At 47.6% G+C, this 20,416-nt stretch overlaps 1 protein-coding gene across 1 annotated transcript in view; it reads right to left on the bottom strand.

The window, feature by feature from the left end:
• Positions 1-2,639: 2,639 nt before the first annotated feature.
• LOC144603037 (zinc-binding protein A33-like) overlaps positions 2,640-20,416 on the bottom strand; it is a 74,629-nt gene continuing 56,852 nt past the window's right edge. Inside the window, exons 3-7 of the mRNA XM_078416168.1 lie at positions 11,868-11,963; positions 8,428-8,661; positions 7,200-7,222; positions 6,984-7,102; positions 2,640-3,457 (exon numbers count right to left, since the gene is read on the bottom strand). Coding sequence (XP_078272294.1) covers positions 2,922-3,457; positions 6,984-7,102; positions 7,200-7,222; positions 8,428-8,661; positions 11,868-11,963 — 1,008 coding nt within the window. The 3' untranslated portion in view covers positions 2,640-2,921. The remainder of the gene's footprint in view (positions 3,458-6,983; positions 7,103-7,199; positions 7,223-8,427; positions 8,662-11,867; positions 11,964-20,416) is intronic.

The following is a 20,416-nucleotide window of genomic DNA, read 5'->3' as shown; positions in this document are numbered from 1 at the left end:
ACACGTCTCTATAAGATCCCCCTCTCATCCTTCTAAACTCCAGTGAATACAAGCCCAGTCTTTCCAATCTTTACTCGTATGACAGTCCCGCCATCCCAGGGATTAAACTGGTGAACCTACGCTGCACTGCCTCAATAGCAAGGATGTCCTTCCTCAAATTAGGAAACCAAAACTGCACACAGTACTCCAGGTGCGATCTCACTAGGGTCTCACTAGGGCCCTGTACAACTGCAGAAGGACCTCTTTGCTCCTCAACTCAACTCCTCTCGTTATGAAGGCCAACATTCCACCAGCGTACGACAAGGTTAGTTTGAGTGAAACAATTTCTCGCTGAGTTATTAGTTTATTTATCGGTTTGTTTTCACATCCTGCATGTGGAGCGAATAATTAGCTGTAGGATCAGTCTGTTTATCTGTTGTTGGTGATTCTCCAGCAAGGCCGCCTGGCCCTTGGGTCTTCACGGAGTTCCTAGGCCCTGTGGAGCCTGGAAAACTAGGCCCGGTAAAGAGCCTGGGCCTCGGTTAGTCCATAAGTCCTCGGGAGCCTTGAAACAAGGTCGCGTTCAAGCCTAGGCCTTGTTTAAAGTACTTTGGAGCCTCAAAACTAGGACCAGATAGCAAACTGAGCCTCGATTAGTCCGCACGTCCTCGGGAGCTTTGAAACTAGGCCGCGTTCAAGCCTAGGCCTGTTTTAACGTTCTTTGAAGCCTCAAAACTAGGCCCAGTTCAGAGCCTGGGCCTTGGTTAGTCTGTAAGTCCTCAGGAGTCTTGAAGGGGGGAGGGGGTGAGGGGGAGGCCCTTCCACCCTTCCAGTCCCTACTAGAACAGTCTGTCAGACACAGTCAACCTCCCTCCCCTCTCTCTCTTGCTCTCCCTCCCACTCTCCCCCACTCCCTCCCTCTCTCTATCTATTTCTCGCCCCATCTTTCTCTCCCCCTCTCTCTCTCCCTATCTCTTTCTCCCACCCTCTCCCACTCCCTCTCTCCCCCTCTCCCTCTGTCTCTCTTTTCCTCTTTCTCCCCCTCTCTCTACCCCCTCTCCCTCTCTCACCCACTCCCTCTCATTCTCTATCTCTTTCTCTCCCTCTCTCTGCCGCCTCCCATTCCCTCTCTCTAACCCCTCTCTCTCTCTCCCTCTCTCCCACTCCCTCTATCTCTCCCCATCTCTTTCTCCCCCTCAATCTCTCTCTCTCTCTTATCCCCTCTCTCCCCCTCTCTCCCCCCATCTTTTTCTCTCCCCCCTTCTCTCTCTCTCCCCCTCTCTCCATTTCTCTCTGTGGCCTGACTCGCTGAGTTACTCCAGTTCTGTTGCGTCTATCTTAAGACAGAAACAGACAACAGGTGCAGGAGGAGGCCACTCGGCCCTTCGAGCCTGTACGCACCGCCATTCATTGTGATCGCGGCTGATCATTGACAATCAATAACCCGTGCCTGCCTTCTCCCCATATCCCTTGATTCCACTGGCCCCTAGAGCTCTATCTAACTCTCTCTTAAACCCATCCAGTGAATCGGACTCCACTGCCCTCTGGCAGAGAATCCCACACATTTACAACTGCAAACGTTCCTCCTCACCTCAGCTTTAAACGGCCTCCCCTTTATTCTTAGACTGTGTGGCCCCTGGTTCTGGGCTCGCCCAACATTGGGAACATGTTTCCTGCATCTAGCTTGTCCAGTCCTTTTATAATTTTACACGTCTCTATAAGATCCCCTCTCATCCTGCTGAACTCCAGTGAATACAAGTCCAGCCTTTCCAATCTTTCCTCGTACGACAGTCCCGCCATCCCGGGGATTAACCTGGTGAACCTACGCTGCACTGCCTCAATAGCAAGGACGTCCTTCCTCAAACTAGACCAAAACTGCACACAGTACTCCAGGTGTGGTCTCATCAGGGCCCTGTACAACTCAAAAATGCGTCAACATTCAATCTCTCCCTCTCTCTCTCTTTCCCACTCCCTCTCGCCCACTCTCTCTCTCTACCGCACAGAACTGCTTTGAGCTCTACATCCCCAATAATCATGACCAGTTGATCAAGGCGTGCAAGACAGAGGCTGATGGCCGGGTGGTCGAGGGGAACCACACCGTGAACTGAATATCCGCCCCTACCCTCGATGGTGGAATGGATCAAATACGAGAGAGAAAGAGAGAGAGAGAGACAGAGAGAGAGAGAGAGAGAGAGAGAGAGGGAGAGAGAGAGGGGGAGAGAGAGAGGGGGGGGGGAGAGAGAGGGGGAGAGAGAGAGAGAGGGGGAGAGAGAGGGTGTGTGTAGGGTAGTGTTAATGTGCGGGGATCGCTGGGCGGTGCGGACTCGGTGGGCCGAGGGGCCTGTTTCCGAGCTGTATCTCCAATCTAAACTGAAGCAAACTAAACTGCTGTCTCCCCGTTCAGTAGATTTCAAAAGAATTCAAAAGCAATCTGTACAGTCCAAGTAATTTTGAGTTTATTTCAATTACAGTATTGGAAGCAACAATGCACATCATTCAAATAAACGCGATCTTTCAATTAGCTTGTCGTGTGTGTCAATGGTTGTGTACATTTTCCAAATCACTGAAGTAACATGAACTGTATCTATTACATTGAACCAGTCATTGAACGGAGTTAATAATACCGTAACGACTTTTGACCAGAAGGGTCCAATCCCATTACATTTAAAAAATATTTTCACAAAAGTAATTTCTGTTCCGTTGCCGGACGCGGTTAACGCGTTAAAATGAACGGATCGACAGCTCTGATTCCACTTGCTGTTTATTTCTCTCTTCCCACATTTACATTCCCCCTGGTTTTATTTCCGCGCTCACTGGGGTTTTTACGACGCGGAATTTGGGGATTAAATGGGAGCCGTTCAGCGCCGACCTGTTGTCCACCGGGTTTCTGCCCCACAGCCCCTGAGCCCCGCTCCTGACGCCGGTCCCGGGACCCGACCCTTTTACACACCCGGAGCGGAACCGGAGCAGATTCTCAGCCACTGGTCTTTACGCCAAGAAGGTCCGAAGAAAGGATAAAGTTTCTCCGTGAATTTATTCCCAGTGAAGGTGTGGAGATGGGACTTGGTGTCCGCGTCGTAAAATGAAACTGTCCCGGACTCGTAACTGAGATAAACTCCCACCCTCCCGGGGATGGGACGGGCGGGGAGACGGGATGGAGGGGAGGTGACTGCAACAAACTCGTCATCCCACCGCTCGATCCTCCAGACTCCAGTCTCCGGGGTCAATGTGACCGATCCCTTCCTCTCCACAGACTCTGCGGCGACTCCCAGACTCCAGCCCTCACTCCCCGCCACCTCCACCTCCCAGTAATGTCTCCCCGATGTGAATCCCTCCGATCCCAGCACACAAGCCCAGTATGTAAACCTCTTCCCGGTGTCAGGGAGACTCCTCCCGGGCCCGGTCCGTCTCACCCTCTTCCGATCCTCAGACACCTCGAGCTGCGCATGCGCTGTTTCCACATCCAGGGTGACGGAGACTGGGGGGAGAAGCAGAGAATCAGAGAGTCCCCGGGGGTCGGGGGGAGACTCGGGCAGCGCGGCCCCGGGACCGGGGGAGAGGCGGGCGGACAACTGAAACCCTGCCCGGGGTTTCACCCACAACCACATCGGGTGGACAACAGACATCTCTCCCGGAGTTTTTGTCCGGGGATGGAGAGGGGAATTTCGTGAGGTGGGGGAGGGTGGACGGGGAGGACGAGTGCGGAGAGTGAGGAGGATTGCGAGATTGCGGTGGTGAAGGAGAAACGAAGGGGGGGGGGGTTACTCACATATGGAGGCAGATCGGAGCAAGAGGATATTGAGGTTAGCGGTAATTTGAGGTTGTTAAAGAGGAGGTAGAGGTGCGTGGTGGGGTCGTCATGATCACAGTGAAAGGGGGCAGGCACGAGGGGCCAGATGACCTGCCCCTGTTTCAATGAGTGGAGGGTGAGAGAGAGGGAGGGGTGGCTTGGACCATGGAAGGAAGCAGAGGTTGAATGATCGGGTGTGGACAGAATGGGTGGAGACTTGTGGTTGTGGGGTCGTTGAAAGAGAGAGGATTCACGGGTGGATTTGTTGGGTGTGTACAACTAACACATTGATCTCATTGTGAACCAAGATATGAACTCCACTGAGGGACTTGACAATGTTCCGCGTGCAAGGCTGGTCCAGAAAGCGAAGGCAGGTGGGATCCAAGGCAAGCTGGTGAAATTGACCCACAATTGGCTTGGTGGTTGGAGGTAGAAGGTATCGGTAGAAGGATGATTTTTCTGCTTGGAGGTCTGTGGCTGGTGGTGTATAGCAGAGATCGGCGCTGCAACCTTTGCTGTTTATGTTATATGTCCATGGCTTGGATGTGAATGTCGGAGGTGTGATTAGTAAATTTGGGGAGGAGGCAAAAATTGTGGATAGTGGGGAAGGTTGTCAAAGTCTGCAGCAGGATGCAGGGTAATTATCTAAACCTTATTCGCATGCAGGGATATCAAATCACGAGAGTGCAGGTTTATATTGAGAGCAAAGAATTTTAAAGTATATCTGAAATTTAGGTTTTACTAGACCAAGTGGACACGTTGGGCCCAAACCTCTCCTGCATTGGTGCAGCACCCTCTCTTCCCCACCTCTCCCCCTCCTCCCCGCCTTCCTCCCTCCCTCCCTCCCTCACCCCCCCCCTCCCCCTCTCTCCCTCCCTCTACCCCACCTCCCTAGGAGATAGATTTAAACTTTAAAATGTGAATAACATTAAAAATATAACACCGATTTCAATGAAACTTCTTCCATTAGCACCAAAGGGATGACGGTGAGTAAGGTGGGTTTAAAATCGTCATGCTATCGTGTACCATTTTCGCTGTAGTTCAGGAACAAACAAACAAACGAGAGGTTTAGTACATAGATTTACACTGAGAGTGGGTGACATCGGGAACATGCTACAGAGGGGGTGGCGGAGTGAGATATCATCAATATATTGGAGGTACTTAAATAGGTGAGGTGGAGAAGAATGCCGATGGAATATGGGCAAATCGATTAGTATAGCTTGGGAAAAGATGGTCATGGACACGATGGGCTGAAGGGCCAGACTCTGTAATGTACAACCACGGCTCTCAGCTCCAAGAGCACTGAATGACTGAGTCTCCACAGCCACCGGTGCAGGGTCGTTCCCCAGCCTCTGCGTGCAGTAATGTCTCCTTATCTCTGTGCTACATGGTGCGGCCCACATTCTGAGAGAATGCCCGCTCTCCAGACCCCTCTGACAGGGGAACCATCCTCCCTGCATCCAGCCCATTGAGCCCTGTAAGAACACTGTGTTTCACTGAGATCCCCTCTAATACACTGAAACACTCAAGTACACAGGCCTAGTCTACTCAATCTCACCCCACACAGCAAACACATTGTCCTAGGTACAAGTATTATTAATCTTTGCTGCATTCCCTCTGCGTCAAGTCTGTCAATTTATCGGTGCACAGGAGGAAAGGAACACAAGAAAACAGGAGCAGGATTAGGATCCACTCCTCAGGCTTGCCCCTCCATTCAATGTGATCATGGCTGATCTAAGCTGGCACGAATTCCTCTTCTGTGTGAGTTCCCCATAATCTTATATTTTCGATCTATCAAATATTTATTTGTAGCCAAGTTGCACATATCAAACAACTCAGCTTTTTACCACCACCCTGGGCACAACATATCAGATATTCACTGCCCTCCGAGAGATGCAACTTCTACACACCGCATGGGAGGCCGCTCTGGAAGGTTGGATCTCATGGAATCCGGGGTGAACTAGCGGATGGAACACAACATTACCTGAAGGTCGCAGACAGAGGATGTTGGTAGAGGGTTGATTTTCAGACTGGAAGCAGAGCCCACTGTTGTTCCTTATTTATATACACGATTAGGAGTGTATGTAGGTTGCAAGGTTAGTCAGTTTGCAGATGGAAGTAAAATTGGTGACATTGTGGAGAGTGAAGAATGTTTCCTGAGAGTAAATGGGATCCCTGTGAACTGGGCCAATGGGCTCAGGAACTGCAGGTTGGATTTATTCATGTGAAGGTGAGGCGATGCACTTTGCTGAGACAAACCAGGGCAGGACATACACAGTAAACGGGGAGCTTTATAGAACAGAGAGATGTCGGGGTGCAGGTGCACAGTGTCATGGAAGATGCAACGGTGACAGGCAGGGAGGTGAAGAATGTGTTTGTCGCTCATGCTTTCATAGGTCAGGATATTAAATACAGCGTTTGACACAATGAGGTTGTTTGTAAATTGGAGAGGGTGCAAAAGGGTTTACGCCAATTTCATCAGGTCTGAAGGGAGACGTTGGACAGGCAGGGACATTTGTCCTTGGAGCCCATCAGGGTGCTTTAACAGTCGTGTATAAGATCTATATAAGGTGCACAGATGAGGTGAATAGCCACAGTATTTTACCCAAGGTAGGAGAGTCTAAACCTAGAGTGCATCAGTTCAAGGTGAGAGTGGAAACAGTAAAAATGAGCAGCTTTTTCAGTCAATGCATTGTGTATGTACGGAACGAACTGACAGAGGAAATGGTGGAGGGAGGTACAACGACGACCTTTTACAGACAGTTGGGTGGATACGTGGATCAGAAAGACGGAAGAATATGTGTCAGACTCAGGCAAGTGGGACAAGCTTGGTTGGGCAACTTGGACTGTAGGTGATTGAATTAACATTTTGTTCAAGATGGCCGCGCCGTTGTTTTTGGCTGCCTGCCACTGTATGTTTCTTTTTTTTCCTAGTCAGATGTGCAGCACTTTGGTCAACGTGGGTTGTTTTTAAATGTGCTATACAAATAAATTGACTTGACTTGACTTGACTTGGTTGGCATGGTCATGTCGAATCAAAGGGCCTATTTCTGTGTGTCACAGCTCTCTGACTCTGTCATGCTTTTCTGCAGCTGTGTTTGGTGGAAGATCAAATCTTCAATTTCCCTTCAGTCCAAAATACCATTAATGCTTGCATTTACACATTACTTAAAGATGTCAGAAACAAGAACAATGGAAAAGGTATAAGCTTTACCTTGCTTGATGGCATCAGATGTTTCTGCCAATACCGTGTTGTACAAAAAAGGAGTTTCAAATTTTTCAAGCAGCAAGTTACCATCTACCACCGACTGTGGTTTGGCTTCATCACCAACTCTGCAAATATTTAACAGCTGGTTATAAACTGAGCGTTAGAAATATATTGGACTGTTCAACAAAACCTTACAATGTTTCCGTCAAGTGCATGTCCCACCTTCGCTTGCGACCAGCTTCCTCCTGAAAGAAATAAAACACAAATCTCAATTGACTGAGATGGATCGTCCTCATCCTGACAGCGGGAATTTCTCCACATTTCTACAACCCTCTGATAATTCCCATTTCCCAACTCTTATCGCCGCTGTCATGCAGATAGAAAGCGGACATTGCCGTAGAGACGTAGAACGTTGGGGAAAAGCACAAGGAATGTTCATGAGAATGACGCCATAACTGAGAGGATGGAACTCAATGCAAAGACTGGGCAGGTCGTGGGAGTTTATCTGGGGAAGATTGCAGGAGTGAAGAGATAGGATTTAAGTTTATCGGTGGATTTAAATGGGTGAGGATGAAATAATATCTCTAATCGATGGGAGAGCAAAAATCAAAGCTGAAATGTAACGCGGTCTTCAACAAATACTGAAAGGAATGCAGTTATGAGAACATGGACCTCACTTGCATTGGAGGGACTGAAGCCAACAGCAGAGATAATTTAAGGGCGATCGGGATAAACACTTGAGCACTCCTGGAATTCGGGGTATTGTTACCGGGTGTGGTGAGTAGATGGGAGGGATGTTGAGTGGAGCTGAAATCTTGACTGGATAGGATGGGCCGAATGGCCTGTCTATGATGTAGAGTGGGATGTCATTCTATGGTGAACAAAGGTGGGTAAAACAAACAGAGCAAATTCCCCCAAGGTGACCGCCCACTGCTGATGGGAACCGGATGTAGATGATCAATCTGCTGTGTGCGCCATGTTCAAGATTTCAGTGTTAATCCCCACAATGTGGTCATGGCTGATCTAGCCCGGGACTGAACTCCTCTGCTTTGTCCCATTTCCTTTGATTTGAGTTCCCCGAATTTTCAAAAATGTATCTTCCTCTGGTATAAATACGTCTAACAGGTTAAACCTCTCAGAGTCTCTGGGTTGGAGAATCCCAGAGATTTACTGCCCTCTGTCCATTCGTGGCCCTTGGGATCAGATTACGATCACCCATCGTAGTTCTGAACTCCATAGAATAGAAACACCTCTCTACATTCCGGCCAGGCAGGCCTGAGATCTCATAGATTATGCGAGAGGCCAATTAGTTTGGGAACAACAACTGGAACAGATGAAACATTTACCCAGTTCTCAATTACTGGTAAATGCAGCATTTATTTCTGAAATATCCCCCACCATGTTGTGACTGTGCACTTTCACTTCGCCAGACTGTAGTGTAACCCCTCACCTTCAGAAACACCACATTGTCCTTTTGATCCATCTGTTGCTGCAACTTAAAGATTTCCTCCTGAATGGAATTTAAATTCTCTTCAATTTCTCGAAGATTTTTCTCCATTGCATTTAGAATCTTCTTCTCTTCCTCCCGGATATCTGCCAGTCCTCGCTGCTCTTTCTCAGTGAGAATCTCGTGCAGTTCAGCAAACTGGGATTTGATCTTAGACTGAAGGTTGTGTGACTGTTCCTGTGAAATGAAAGGTGAAGATCAATATTTCATCAATATCTCAAAGTGTGGAGTCGTGCATTTTGATGGTAGGAATAAAGGCATAGATTATTTTCTAGATGGGGTCAGAAACCAGAAAATGGTGGTGCAAAGGGATTTGGGAGTGCTGATGTTGGATTCCCAAAATGTTAATCTGCAAGTCGAATCGATAGTAAGGAAAGCAAACTCTGTGCCTGCATTTATTTCAAGAGGGCTTGTATACAAAACCAGGGATGTAATGTTGAGGCTCCTTAAGGCGCTGTTAAGGCCGCATTTGTAATATTGTGAACAATTTTGGGCACCATATCTGTGGAAAGATGTGCTGGCTCTGGAGAGGGTCCGGAGGAGGTTTACAAGAATGATTCCAGGAATGAGTGGGTTAACCTATGATGAGCATTTGTCAGCACTGGGCCAGTACTCACTGGAGTTTCAGAGAATGAGGGGGACCTAATTAAAACATACAGAATAGTGAAAGGCGTGGAAAGAGTGAATGTGGAGAGGATGTTTCCACTAGTGGGAGAATCCAGGACTCAAAGTCATAGCCTCAGAATTAAAGGATGCTTTTTTAAGAAGATAAAGAGAAATTTCTTTAGTCAGAGGGTGGTGAATCTGTGGAATTGTTTGCCACAGAAGGCTATGGATATTTTTAAGGCAAAGATAGATAGATTCTTGATTAGTACAGGTTTCAGAGATTATGGTGAGAAAGCAGGAGAATGGGGTTAGGAGGGAGAGATAGGTCAGCCATGATTGAATGGCGGCGTAGACGTGATGGGCCAAATGGCCTCATTCTACTCCTATTCCTTATGACTTTAATTCCCTGCTGCCTATTCCTTTTCACGTACCCATTAATTCTCATTCATCCGCCCACCACCCACCTCCGCAGGGATAATTTACAGTCACCGATTGACCTTTGAACCAGCATGTATTGGGCACCAAAGATACTAGAGGAGCAAGATAGACCACCCGACTCTTAAAACCGCAGTTGGTCATGGGTAAATTTCAGCGCCATTTTAGTAAGCAGATTCTGTGTGCCAGACTGGGCTGTGTTCACAACATTTCTTCGTATATAAAATGTTTGCAAACAATTATTTTTGTTCAACTTCTTGGATGGGTTGATAGTTGACATCTATAACTATTTCTTGAAGAGTTGGTGCTTCGTGATCTTTAAACTTTGGATGTTACTGATTGAATATTTGCACTAGTGATCCACTGTCTGTATCTGACTAATTGATCATATTTAATGAACTGTTCTTCTTTGCTTTCTCTGTTAATTATAATTTCACCTCCACGAGCTGTATCTCTTTTTGTTTTATTTTAAAAAGTCATGGAAGCAGAGATTAGGCATTTGCAAACAATAGAACTCTACTGTATCCACAATATAATCGAAAAGACATTTAACTTTATAATTAGAACCAAGAAAATTTGAATTGGTGAATTGATTAGTTAAAAATCCTTGACAGCCACTAAAATGACCAATGCTGCCTGATGTGGTACAGAGCACGAATCCAATTCAAATAGACACAGTGATGGAGTAAGTCACCGGGTCAGGCAGCATCTCTGGAGAAAAAGGATGGGTGATGTTTCATGTTGGGACCCTTCTTCAGACAAAGGAGGGAAGGTGAAGTGCTGGTATAAATCAGGACATGTTCATTTCATTGGTTAGCTGATATGTGAAACAGTGCAACCCTGTATATCTTGCACACAAAATGATGTAAAACTTACCATGAATGACAGAAATAAAAGGTGTTATCCTTGTTTTATGAAATTCATTTTTGAATGATGTAAAATTGAAGGGGGTTGGTGCAATATACTGCTAACCCACAAATGTATCGTTATGAGATATTCACATTTAAAAAATCCATTAATCACAACAAAACCTAGAAGGTGCCTATGTTATTTGACCAACTTATCGGTTAAATTTAAATAAGAATTTTTTACAGGTTGTAGGATAGTGGGTATCGTGTCAATGCCTGTAACTCATTTTTCACAATACTGAGGGTTAGCACTATATTGCACCGACCCCCTCAATTATATGTTACATTCAAAACTAAACTATGGTGGTAATGCACATTATTCATGTCTAAAGCTAGCACTTCTGTATAAGTGTAGGTATGTATGCATTACATTTTATTACACTAATGTAGAATGAAAATAATGGAAAAATATCTTAATATGTGTTCATAGTTATTTTATTCACAATATTAGGATTTCTGGAAATAAGTTTGATGTCACTGATTGCGAATGTGTACGGGTAGGCCCTAATGAAATGCATGTGAGAGAACAGTGAACATGAGAGGGAGAACCATGCGCTGAGAAGTGTGTGAATGACTGATTTTATATTTGTATATATATTTGTATGTATTGGGTATAGAGAAAAAGAGAGAGAGAGAGAGATTGAAAGTAAAAAGGTTGCTAAACAAATAATTAGAGGAAATCACTAGAAAGTAACTAGACATATATCTATAAAGGTTGAATCGCCTTTATGGTTTATGTTCCATTTGAAAAATAAGATGAAAAGAGAAATAGAGCGTTGCTTTAAATCAAAGTTGCTTCTGATCCGCGAGAAGGAACTTTGAGATCTATTTATCTCCATCTTGCATCTCACACACAAACAAACACACATTCATATCTATACATATATATATATATATGTTAAATTTGTGCTGAGTGTGTGTTTGAGCAATACAAGGGAACCTGCACAAAAGAGGGGACTGGGGAGGAAAGATGGGAAGGACTTGGGCAGAAAGAGTAAGAAAATAAAATCAGAGAAATTTAGCAGGGGGAAAACATTTAAAAATAAAAAAAACAAAAAAATGTGAGTTGATAGATGAGATATTTTCTGCACTTTGATGGGATCATCACACATACTGTTCCCCCACAACACTGATTACACAGCGAGAGGCGGGTTTTGCTTACTAAAATGACGTTACGTACTACACTTCGACGGGATTTCGACGGAGCGGTTCATTTTGCTCCTCTAGTATCTTTGTTGCGGACGTGGAAGGAATCCGCCGCGGTCACAGGGAGAAGGCGTGAACACACCGGCAGCGCCCGAGGTCAGGATCGAACCCGCTCACCAGAACTAGGAGACAGCAGCACTACTTGTGTCACTGCGCTGCCCTGTTATTACACGCGTCACAGGGATCAAACCTGCACAAGATCAGGAAATCGAAACTTAAAAGCCTCACCAGAACTCCAGAAATCTTCTCTTTCTGTTGCTGCTCCATTTGGTGGATTTCAGATTTATATTTTGTGAGAGACTGGATGGAAGATTTCACCTGATCCTGGAATTGTGTTTGGGAATCAGAAAATTAAACTGTTGAACAATAAAAATTGAATTAAAATGATGTGATTAAAATCGGTTTGCTTTTACCTTAAAGACTTCAACAGCTTCATCTACCGGCATGAAGCGGTGATCTCTGTGTTCCCGCGCATCTCGACAAATCAGGCAGATCAGCTTCTTGTCAGTTTCACAAAACAGCTTCACTTCTTCCTGATGTTTCTCGCAGTGAAGTTTAATTTTCTTCTCTGGAATTTTTTCCTGATTCAGGCTCAGTGCTCGAGCTTTCTCAGCCAGTCTCGCCAAGGCCCGACTCACCCTGAGGGTGCGGTCTGTAAACACCTCTCTACATTCCGGGCAGGAGTTTCTCCCCTCCCTGTCCCAACTCTGTGTGATACAGGAGCGGCAGAAGTTGTGCCCGCACTCCAGTGTAACCGGATCGGTGAAGAAATCCAGGCAGATGGGACAAACTATCTCCTCCGTTAAACTCTCGAACCTGTCTTTCGAAGCCATTTTGAATCTGTCACTTCCTGGTTCAAAACGCATGTCCACTGCGCACGCCGCCGTCTAGCGGAATGAATGTAAATCTGCTGCAAGGGAGAGGTTGGGCAGGGAAGGATTTATTAATTGGAGCACAGGAGGCTGAAGTGCATAAGACCAAGAGGTGAATAGACAGGGTGAATGCACAGTCTGTTACCCTGAGCAGTGGAATCGAGAACTAGAGGACACAGGTTTGTGGTGAGAGGTGCAAGATTTAATCGGAACCTGATGAAAACATTTTTACACAGAAGGTCGTGGGTGTCTGGAACAAGCTGCCAGAGGGGGTAAGTGAGGCTGGACAACAACGTGGAGTGGAGTTGAAGCCCCGTTTCCTAAACAAAGATGATACCTCTGAATCACCCCTCCTCCTCTTGCTCCTCCTCCCTCTCACCCCCCCTCTTCCTCTCCCTCTCCTCCTCTCCCTCATCTTCCTACTCGCCCTCTCCTCCCTCTCCTCCACTCCCTCTCATTCTCTCCCTCTCCATGCACCCCCTCCTCACCCCCCTCTTCCTCTCCTTCACCTCTCCTCCTCCTCTCCCACTTCCTCTCCACCTCTCTCGTTCCCCTCACCCCTCCTCTCCCTCGCCTCTTCCTCTCCTCCTCACCCCTCCATTTCTCTCACCTCCTCTCCCTCACCCCTCCATTTCTCTCTCCTCCTCGACTCCGGGCCCGCCCAAGGCCGCCTCTCTCCGCAGCCGCCGCCGCTCCTTGTGGAGCCGCTGCCGGGCGGGGTCGGGGTCGGCGCTGCAGGCCCGGCGGAGAGGGAGGGGGATGAGGGGGAGAGGGTGGAGGAGGGGGATGAGGAGCCGCCTCAACAGCGGGTCTCGGGTTGCCGCCGCCATCAGCGCCATGGGGTCTTGCTTCCATAATACCGGTTGCCATCAAAGCTGAAGTGAACAGTATTCAGTCGGTATGTGTAGGAAGGAACTGCAGATGCTGGTTTAAACCGAAGACAGACACAAAATGCTGGAGTAACTCAGCGGGACAAACAGCATCTCTGGAGAGAAGGAATGGGTGACGTTTCGTGTCAAGACCCATCTTCAAACGGTCAGAATCGACCCGTGCGTTGGAAGGAACTGCAGATGCTGGTTTAAACCGAAGATTGAGTCTGAAAAAGGGTCTCGACCCGAGACGTCACCCATTCCTTCTCTCCAGAGATGCTGCCTGTCCCGCTGAGTTACTCCAGATTTTGTGTCTATCTTCGGCAATCGGTCGGTGACAAGCTTTGAGTTTAAAGTCTGAAGATGTTAGAGGGGATGATTGAGGTGTAAGCGAGGAGAGAATCAGGCTGGCAGATGGCATCGCAGATCCTGATTACACAATAATCAGAAAAAAAGATAAGGTGTGAACAAGAGCTCGTTTAAAAGCGTTAAATTGTCCAAGTAAGCTTTAGTAAGTTTTAGATATAGGTTTCAAATGTCTTTTATTGTCACGTGTACCAATTAAGGTATAGTTTTATGCGAATTACCATAAAGCCAGACGAAAATAAAAGCAACAAGACACAGAATTACATAAAAGTATTTCTGTTGCTTTGACGGACGCGGTTAACGCGTTGAAATGAACGGATCGACAGCTCTGATTTCACTTGCTGTTTATTTCTCTCTTCCCACATTTACATTCCCCCTGGTTTTATTTCCGCGCTCACTCGCGTTCTGTAGCTTTACTATTTTGTACGTAATTATATTTTCAATAAACACACCCACAAGTTCCACGGCATGATTTGGCACAGAATACAGAAAGAACATTGCAGTAGTCTTGTCGTGGCTCAATCGGAGCCACAGACCACTTTTCTAATGCACATTATAAGCAGATGCCACTGTGCTAAATGTCGCAACACTCCCTGCACACTAAGAGCAATTAACCAACAAACCCGCATGTCTTTTGGAGGTGGGAGAAACCCGGAGCAATAGACAATAGACGCAGGTGAAGACCATTCGGCCCTTCGAGCCTGTACGCACTGCCATTCAATGTGATCATGGCTGATCATTCTCAATCAGTACCCCGTTCCTGCCTTCTCCCCATACCCCCTGACTCCGCTATCCTTAAGAGCTCTATCTAGCTCTCTCTTGAATGCATTCAGAGAATTGGCCTCCACTGCCTTCTGAGGCAGAGAATTCCACAGATTCACAACTCTGACTGAAAAAGTTTTTCCTCATCTCAGTACTAAATGGCCTACCCCTTATTCTTAAACTGTGGCCCCTTGTTCTGGACTCCCCCAACATTGGGAACATGTTTCCTGCCTCTAACGTGTCCAACCCCTTAATAATCTTATACGTTTCGATAAGATCCCCTCTCATCCTTCTAACCTGCAGGAAACCCACGTGGTCACCGGGAAAACGTGCAAACTCCGAACAGACTGCAACAGAGGTCATGTTTGAACTCTGGTCTCTGGCCCTATGAGGCAAATGCTCTACCTGCAGCTCCACAGCACCTCAGAAATATTAACCCTTCCCTTTCCAGACACTGCCCAACCTGCTGAATGCCGACAACCTTTTCTGTTTTTTTGTTGGCTGTTTATGGTCAGACTCACATTCCAATCACCCAATCAACTGGAAAAACAAAAAAAAAACACGCAGATGCTAAAAATTCAAATGGAAACACCATTCATCATCAGTATTACATCTGAAATGTCAGGTCTGTTTCACCTTGCAAATGCGGCCTGACCTGCTGAGTATTTGGGACAGAGGGGGTAAGTGAGGCTGGACGATTACGTGGCGGCGGGCATTAGGACCCGGGGGGACCCGGAGCTGTGGAGCCGCCGGCGCAGCTGCTGCTGAACCCGCGGTCAATGAAAGGGGCGGGGCACGGCTGAGGGGAGGCGGAGCTCAGCCCCGTCAATCACAGCCCTGACCACAAAGTGGATGTCATTTGCAATCAGCTGCGGGTAAATTTCATTCCCTTAAACTCAACACATCAGTGTTTCCCATCGTGAATTTTTCATTATATTAGGCTGCACAATAACATCACTTCTACACCAAACACTGTTATTGTATTTAACAGACCTCACCTGGGCGGTAGAGAGAGAGTCGCCACGGTTCATTATATTAGGCTGCACGATAACATTACTTCTCCTGCAAACACTGTAATGAAGAAGGTATCACAAAATGCTGGAATAACTCATTTTGTGATACCTTCGATTAGTACCAGCATCTGCAGTTATTTTCCTGTAATGAAGAAGGGTCTCGATCCGAAATGTCACCCATTCCTTCTCTCCAGAGATGCTGCCTGTCCCGCTGAGTTCCTCCAGCATTTTGTGTCTGTCTTCGGTGTAAACCAGCATCGGCAGTTCCTTCCTACACACTATAATTTTATTTAACAGTCTCATGTGCAAACTTGAATTCAACTCAATGATTCAATTATACTCTATTGTCACAGTTACCTCGGGACGGTGAAATGCTTTGCTTTTGCATGCAATCCGGTAAAATACAGACCTCACCCGGGCGGTACAAAAAGAGTGGCCACGTTTCTGGCGCCGACAAAGTTGCGAGAAGTTCATGGAACAGTCTATATTTCCCCGCAGCGGCGAACCAGGTCCGGCCGCACGAGGCAGCAGGCGCCCCCGCGCCGGGACCCCCTTCGTTCTCGGCTGCCCCCTGCCGGGTTGCTCTCGGGTTGGAATGATTCACGGCTATTTTCCCATCGTGGAAAAGTCAAAGACGAGACGACTTAGATTTTAGCACAGGAGGGGCAAGTTTCAAGGAGATGTGCGGGGCATGTTTTATTACACGGGGTGGTGGGTGCCTGGAACGCGCTGCTGCAGTGGTGGGAGAGGCACATACGATAGAGGCATTGCACAGTCTGATGTGGGCTGAAGGGACTGTTCTAGATCGATGTGGCCGTCAACAAAACCAACAGGTTATTTGTAGTTCCCTTCCCAACATTCAGCGTTATTTTTCTCCCTTGAATTATTTTTTTCAGATTACACTCCCTGTTCCCATTTACACGTCCTCAGTAAGACCTACACAGTCCTCGTCCGATCAACACCAACACCAATTCATTCACACTGATACAGCGGTCTTGCAACTCTTCGAATTTTGCGACATGCCAAACTTCCTCGGTCTGCTGAGGAACTAGAGGCATTTAGATGTAGAGGAGACCACAGCGAGAGGACCGAGTGCCATAGACGAGGTTAGAGGAGATGCAAGTGAATCTCTGCCTCCCATGAAAGGGCTGTTTGTGTTCATGAATGGTGGTGAAGGTCGTGGTGCAGGGAGAGGGTGGAGCGCCCCCTGGTGGGAAAGCGCCTGGGGATGGGATGATGGGGTGAAAGATGAAGACCAGGGATCTCTACGCTTATTCTCTCTGGAGGGGAGGGAGGTGAGATCTAATGTGCAGGAAGTGGTGCAGATACAGGTGAGGGCACCATCAATTGCAGTGGAGTTGAAGCCCCGTCTCCTGATGAAAGAGGGCCTGGAGTAGAAGACCTCATCTTGAGCACTGATGCGGCGGAGACGGAGGGACTGAGAGAAGGGGACGTCATCGTTACAGGAGGCTGGGCTGGACGAGGCACAGTCTGGGGAGATGTTGGCGTCAGTGTGTTTGTGGTCAATGTCTCGTGGTCACCATGAGGTATGAAAATGAAGACAACAATCTGAGCGTGCACTGATGATGAAGGAAAAGTTGAGCACACAGTGGTCCATTGTTGACTGTGGAATGGATGATAATTAAGGGACATCAACAGGTAAACTAGCAGGATGCCCATGGTGTGGGCGGGGACAGAGAGAGGTGAATTGCAAGGCTTACTTGACATTAGATAAATCAGTATTCATAGCTGGGTTGGAAGCTGCCCAAGTGAAATATGAGATGCTCTTCCTCCAATTTGTGCTGGGCCTCGCTCTGACAACAGAGGCGGCCCTGGACAGAAAGGTCAGCCTGGGAATGGGAATTAAAATGTTTGGCAATCCGGAGATCGCATAGGTCAAGACGCACTGGGCGTATGTGTTCAGCGAAATGATCGCTCGGTCTGCACTTGGTCTCGCCTACAGATAGGAGTCCAGTAGATGCAAAACCTATCCCTATACGTCCTTCCCAGACTCCACTTAGGGACATCGCCAGTCCTTTCTGGTGAGGCAGAGGTTCACTTGCACCTCCCCCAACCACATCTACCGTGTCCGTTTTTCTCAGTGTGGTCTCCAAATTATCGCAAGGGTTGAACCCTGGTATCCAGCCCAATGAGACACCGGCTCGACCCGCTGCTCCACAGTACCTCAGAAATATAAAGCCTTCCATTTCCAAATACTGTACACTGCCCGACCTGCCGAAGGCTGTCAACGTTTTCATGGCAATTTATGGTCAAACTCACATTCCAATCGAACATTGAACAGGAAAAATTAAAAATAAAGCAGATGCTGAAAATCTGAAAGACATAAGATCCAAGAAATACCCAGAAGATCGGTTAGCTTCTGTAGAGACCGAAAACAGAGTTAATGGCTCAGGTTGAACACCATTCATCATCAGTATTAGATCTGAAATGTAATGTCTGTTTCACCTTGCAGATGCTGCCTGACCACCTGAGTATTTGGGGCAATTTCTGCTTTTATTCCACATTTTAAGCCATGGAGAGGAATTTCGTGAGGTGGGGGAGGGTGGATGGGGAGGGGGAGGGTGGAGAGTGATGAGGATTGCGAGATTGCGGTGGTGAAGGAGAAACTAAGGGGGAGGGGGGCTACTCACATATGGAGGCAGATCGGAGCAAGAGGATATTGATGTTAGTGGTAATTTGAGGTTGATAAAGAGGAGGTGGAGGTGTGTGATGGGGTCGTCATGATCATAGTGAATGCGGGCAGACATGAGGGGCCAGATGGCCTGCCCCTATTTCTTTGAGTGGAGGGTGAGAGAGAGGGAGGGTGGCTTGGACCATGGAAGGAAGCAGAGGTTGAATGATCGGGTGTTGTACAGAATGGGTGGAGACTTGTGGTTGTGGGGTTGTTGAAAGAGAGAGGATTCACGGGTGGATTTGATGGGTGTGTACAACTAACACACTGATCTCATTGTGAACCAATATATGAACTTCACTGAGGGACTTGACAATGTTCCGCGTGTCAGACTGGTCCAGAAAGCGAAGGCAGGTGGGATCCAAGGCGAGCTGGTGAAATGGATCCACAATTGGCTTGGTGGTTGGAGGTAGAAGGTAGCGGTAGAAGGGTGATTTTTCTGCTTGGAGGTCTGTGGCTGGTGGTGTGTAGCAGAGATCGGCGCTGCAACCTTTGCTGTTTATGTTATATGATCATGGCTTGGATGTGAATGTGGGAGGTGTGATTAGTAAGTTTGTGGAGGAAGCAAAAATTGCGGATAGCGGGGAAGGTTGTCAAAGTCTGCAGCAGGATACAGGGTAATTTACTAAACCTTATTCGCGTGCAAAGATATCAAATCACGAGAGTGCAGGTTTATATTGAGAGCAAAGAATTTTAAAGTATATCTAAGATTCAGGTTTTAATAGATCAAGTGGACCCGTTGGGCCCAAACCTCTCCTGCATTGGTGCTGACCCTCTCCCCCACCTCTCACCTTCCCTCCCCTCTCTCTCAACCCCACTTTTTTCATACCTCCCTCCCACCTCCCCCCTCCCTCCCTAGGAGATAGATTTAAACTTAAAAATGCGAATAACTTAAAAAATATAACACCGATTTCAATTAAACTTCTTCCATTAGCACCAAAAGGATGTCCCTGAGTAAGGAGGGCTGAAAATTGCCGCACTATCGTGTACTGTTTTGGCTGTAGTTCAGGAACAAACAAACAAACGAGAGGTTTAGTACATAGATTTACACTGAGAGTGGGTGATATCTGGAACATGCTACAGAGCAGGGGTGGAGTGAGATATAATCACTATATTTGAGGCACTTATTTGAGGAACCAAAGTATTTGTTCAATTGGTCTGCCATCTCCTTGTTCCCTATGATCAATTCACCTGTTTCCGACTGCAAGGGACCTACATTTGCCTTAACTAATCTTTTTCTCTTGACATATCTATAAAAGCTTTTGCAGTCTGTTTTTATGTTCCTTGCCAGTTTTCCCTCATAATCTATTTCCCCTTTCCTAATTAAGCCCTTTGTCCTCCTCTGCTGGACTCTGAATTTCTCCCAGTCCTCTGGTATGCTACTTTTTCTGGCTAATCTGTATGCTTCTGGCTATCTCTCTCTCCCTCTCTCTCTCTCCCTCTCTCTCTGTCCCAAACTCTCCCTCTCCCAAACTCTCTCAAACTTTCCAAAACTGTAACTCCCCTCAGTGTGTCTCTCCCTCCCTCACTCTCTCTCTCCCCCTCTCTCACTCTCTCCCATCTTTCTCAAACCTTTATCTCCACTCTCTCCCTCCCCCCTAGCAACCCCACCAAGCACCCCCCTAGCAAACCCCCTAGTAACCACACCTAGCAAAACCCCTCGCCCCCTAACAACCCCACCTAGCCACCCCTCCTAGCAACCACTCACTCCTGAGCAACCCCCCCTAGCAAAACCCCTCCCCCAAAGCAACCCCTCCCCCTTAGAAACCCCTCGCACCCTAGCAACCCCCCAGCAACCCCCCCCTAGCAACCACACCTAGCAAAACACCTCCCCCCTAGAAACCCCCCTAGCAACCCCACCCTAGCAACCGCCCTAGCAACCCCACCTAGCAAAACCCCTCCCCCACAAGCCAACCCCCCATAGCAACCCCCTCAGCAACCCCCCTAGTAACCACACCTAGCAAAACCCCTCGCCCCCAACAACCCCACCTAGCCACCCCTCATAGCAACCCCATCTAGCCACCCCTCCTAGCAACCCCATCTAGCAACCACTCACACCTGAGCAACCCCCCTAGCAAAACCGCTCCCCCATAACAACCCCTCCCCGTTAGCAGCCCCTCGCACCCTAGCAACCCCCCCCCCCCTAGCAGCCCCCCTAGCAACCCCCCGTAGCAACCACACCTAGCAAAACACCTCCCCCTTA

Source organism: Rhinoraja longicauda, chromosome 19, assembly GCF_053455715.1.
Source record: "Rhinoraja longicauda isolate Sanriku21f chromosome 19, sRhiLon1.1, whole genome shotgun sequence".
Classification (NCBI taxonomy): domain Eukaryota; kingdom Metazoa; phylum Chordata; class Chondrichthyes; order Rajiformes; family Arhynchobatidae; genus Rhinoraja; species Rhinoraja longicauda.
The sequence above is the reverse complement of the archived record's forward strand: the minus strand, read 5'-3'. Positions and strand labels throughout refer to the sequence as shown.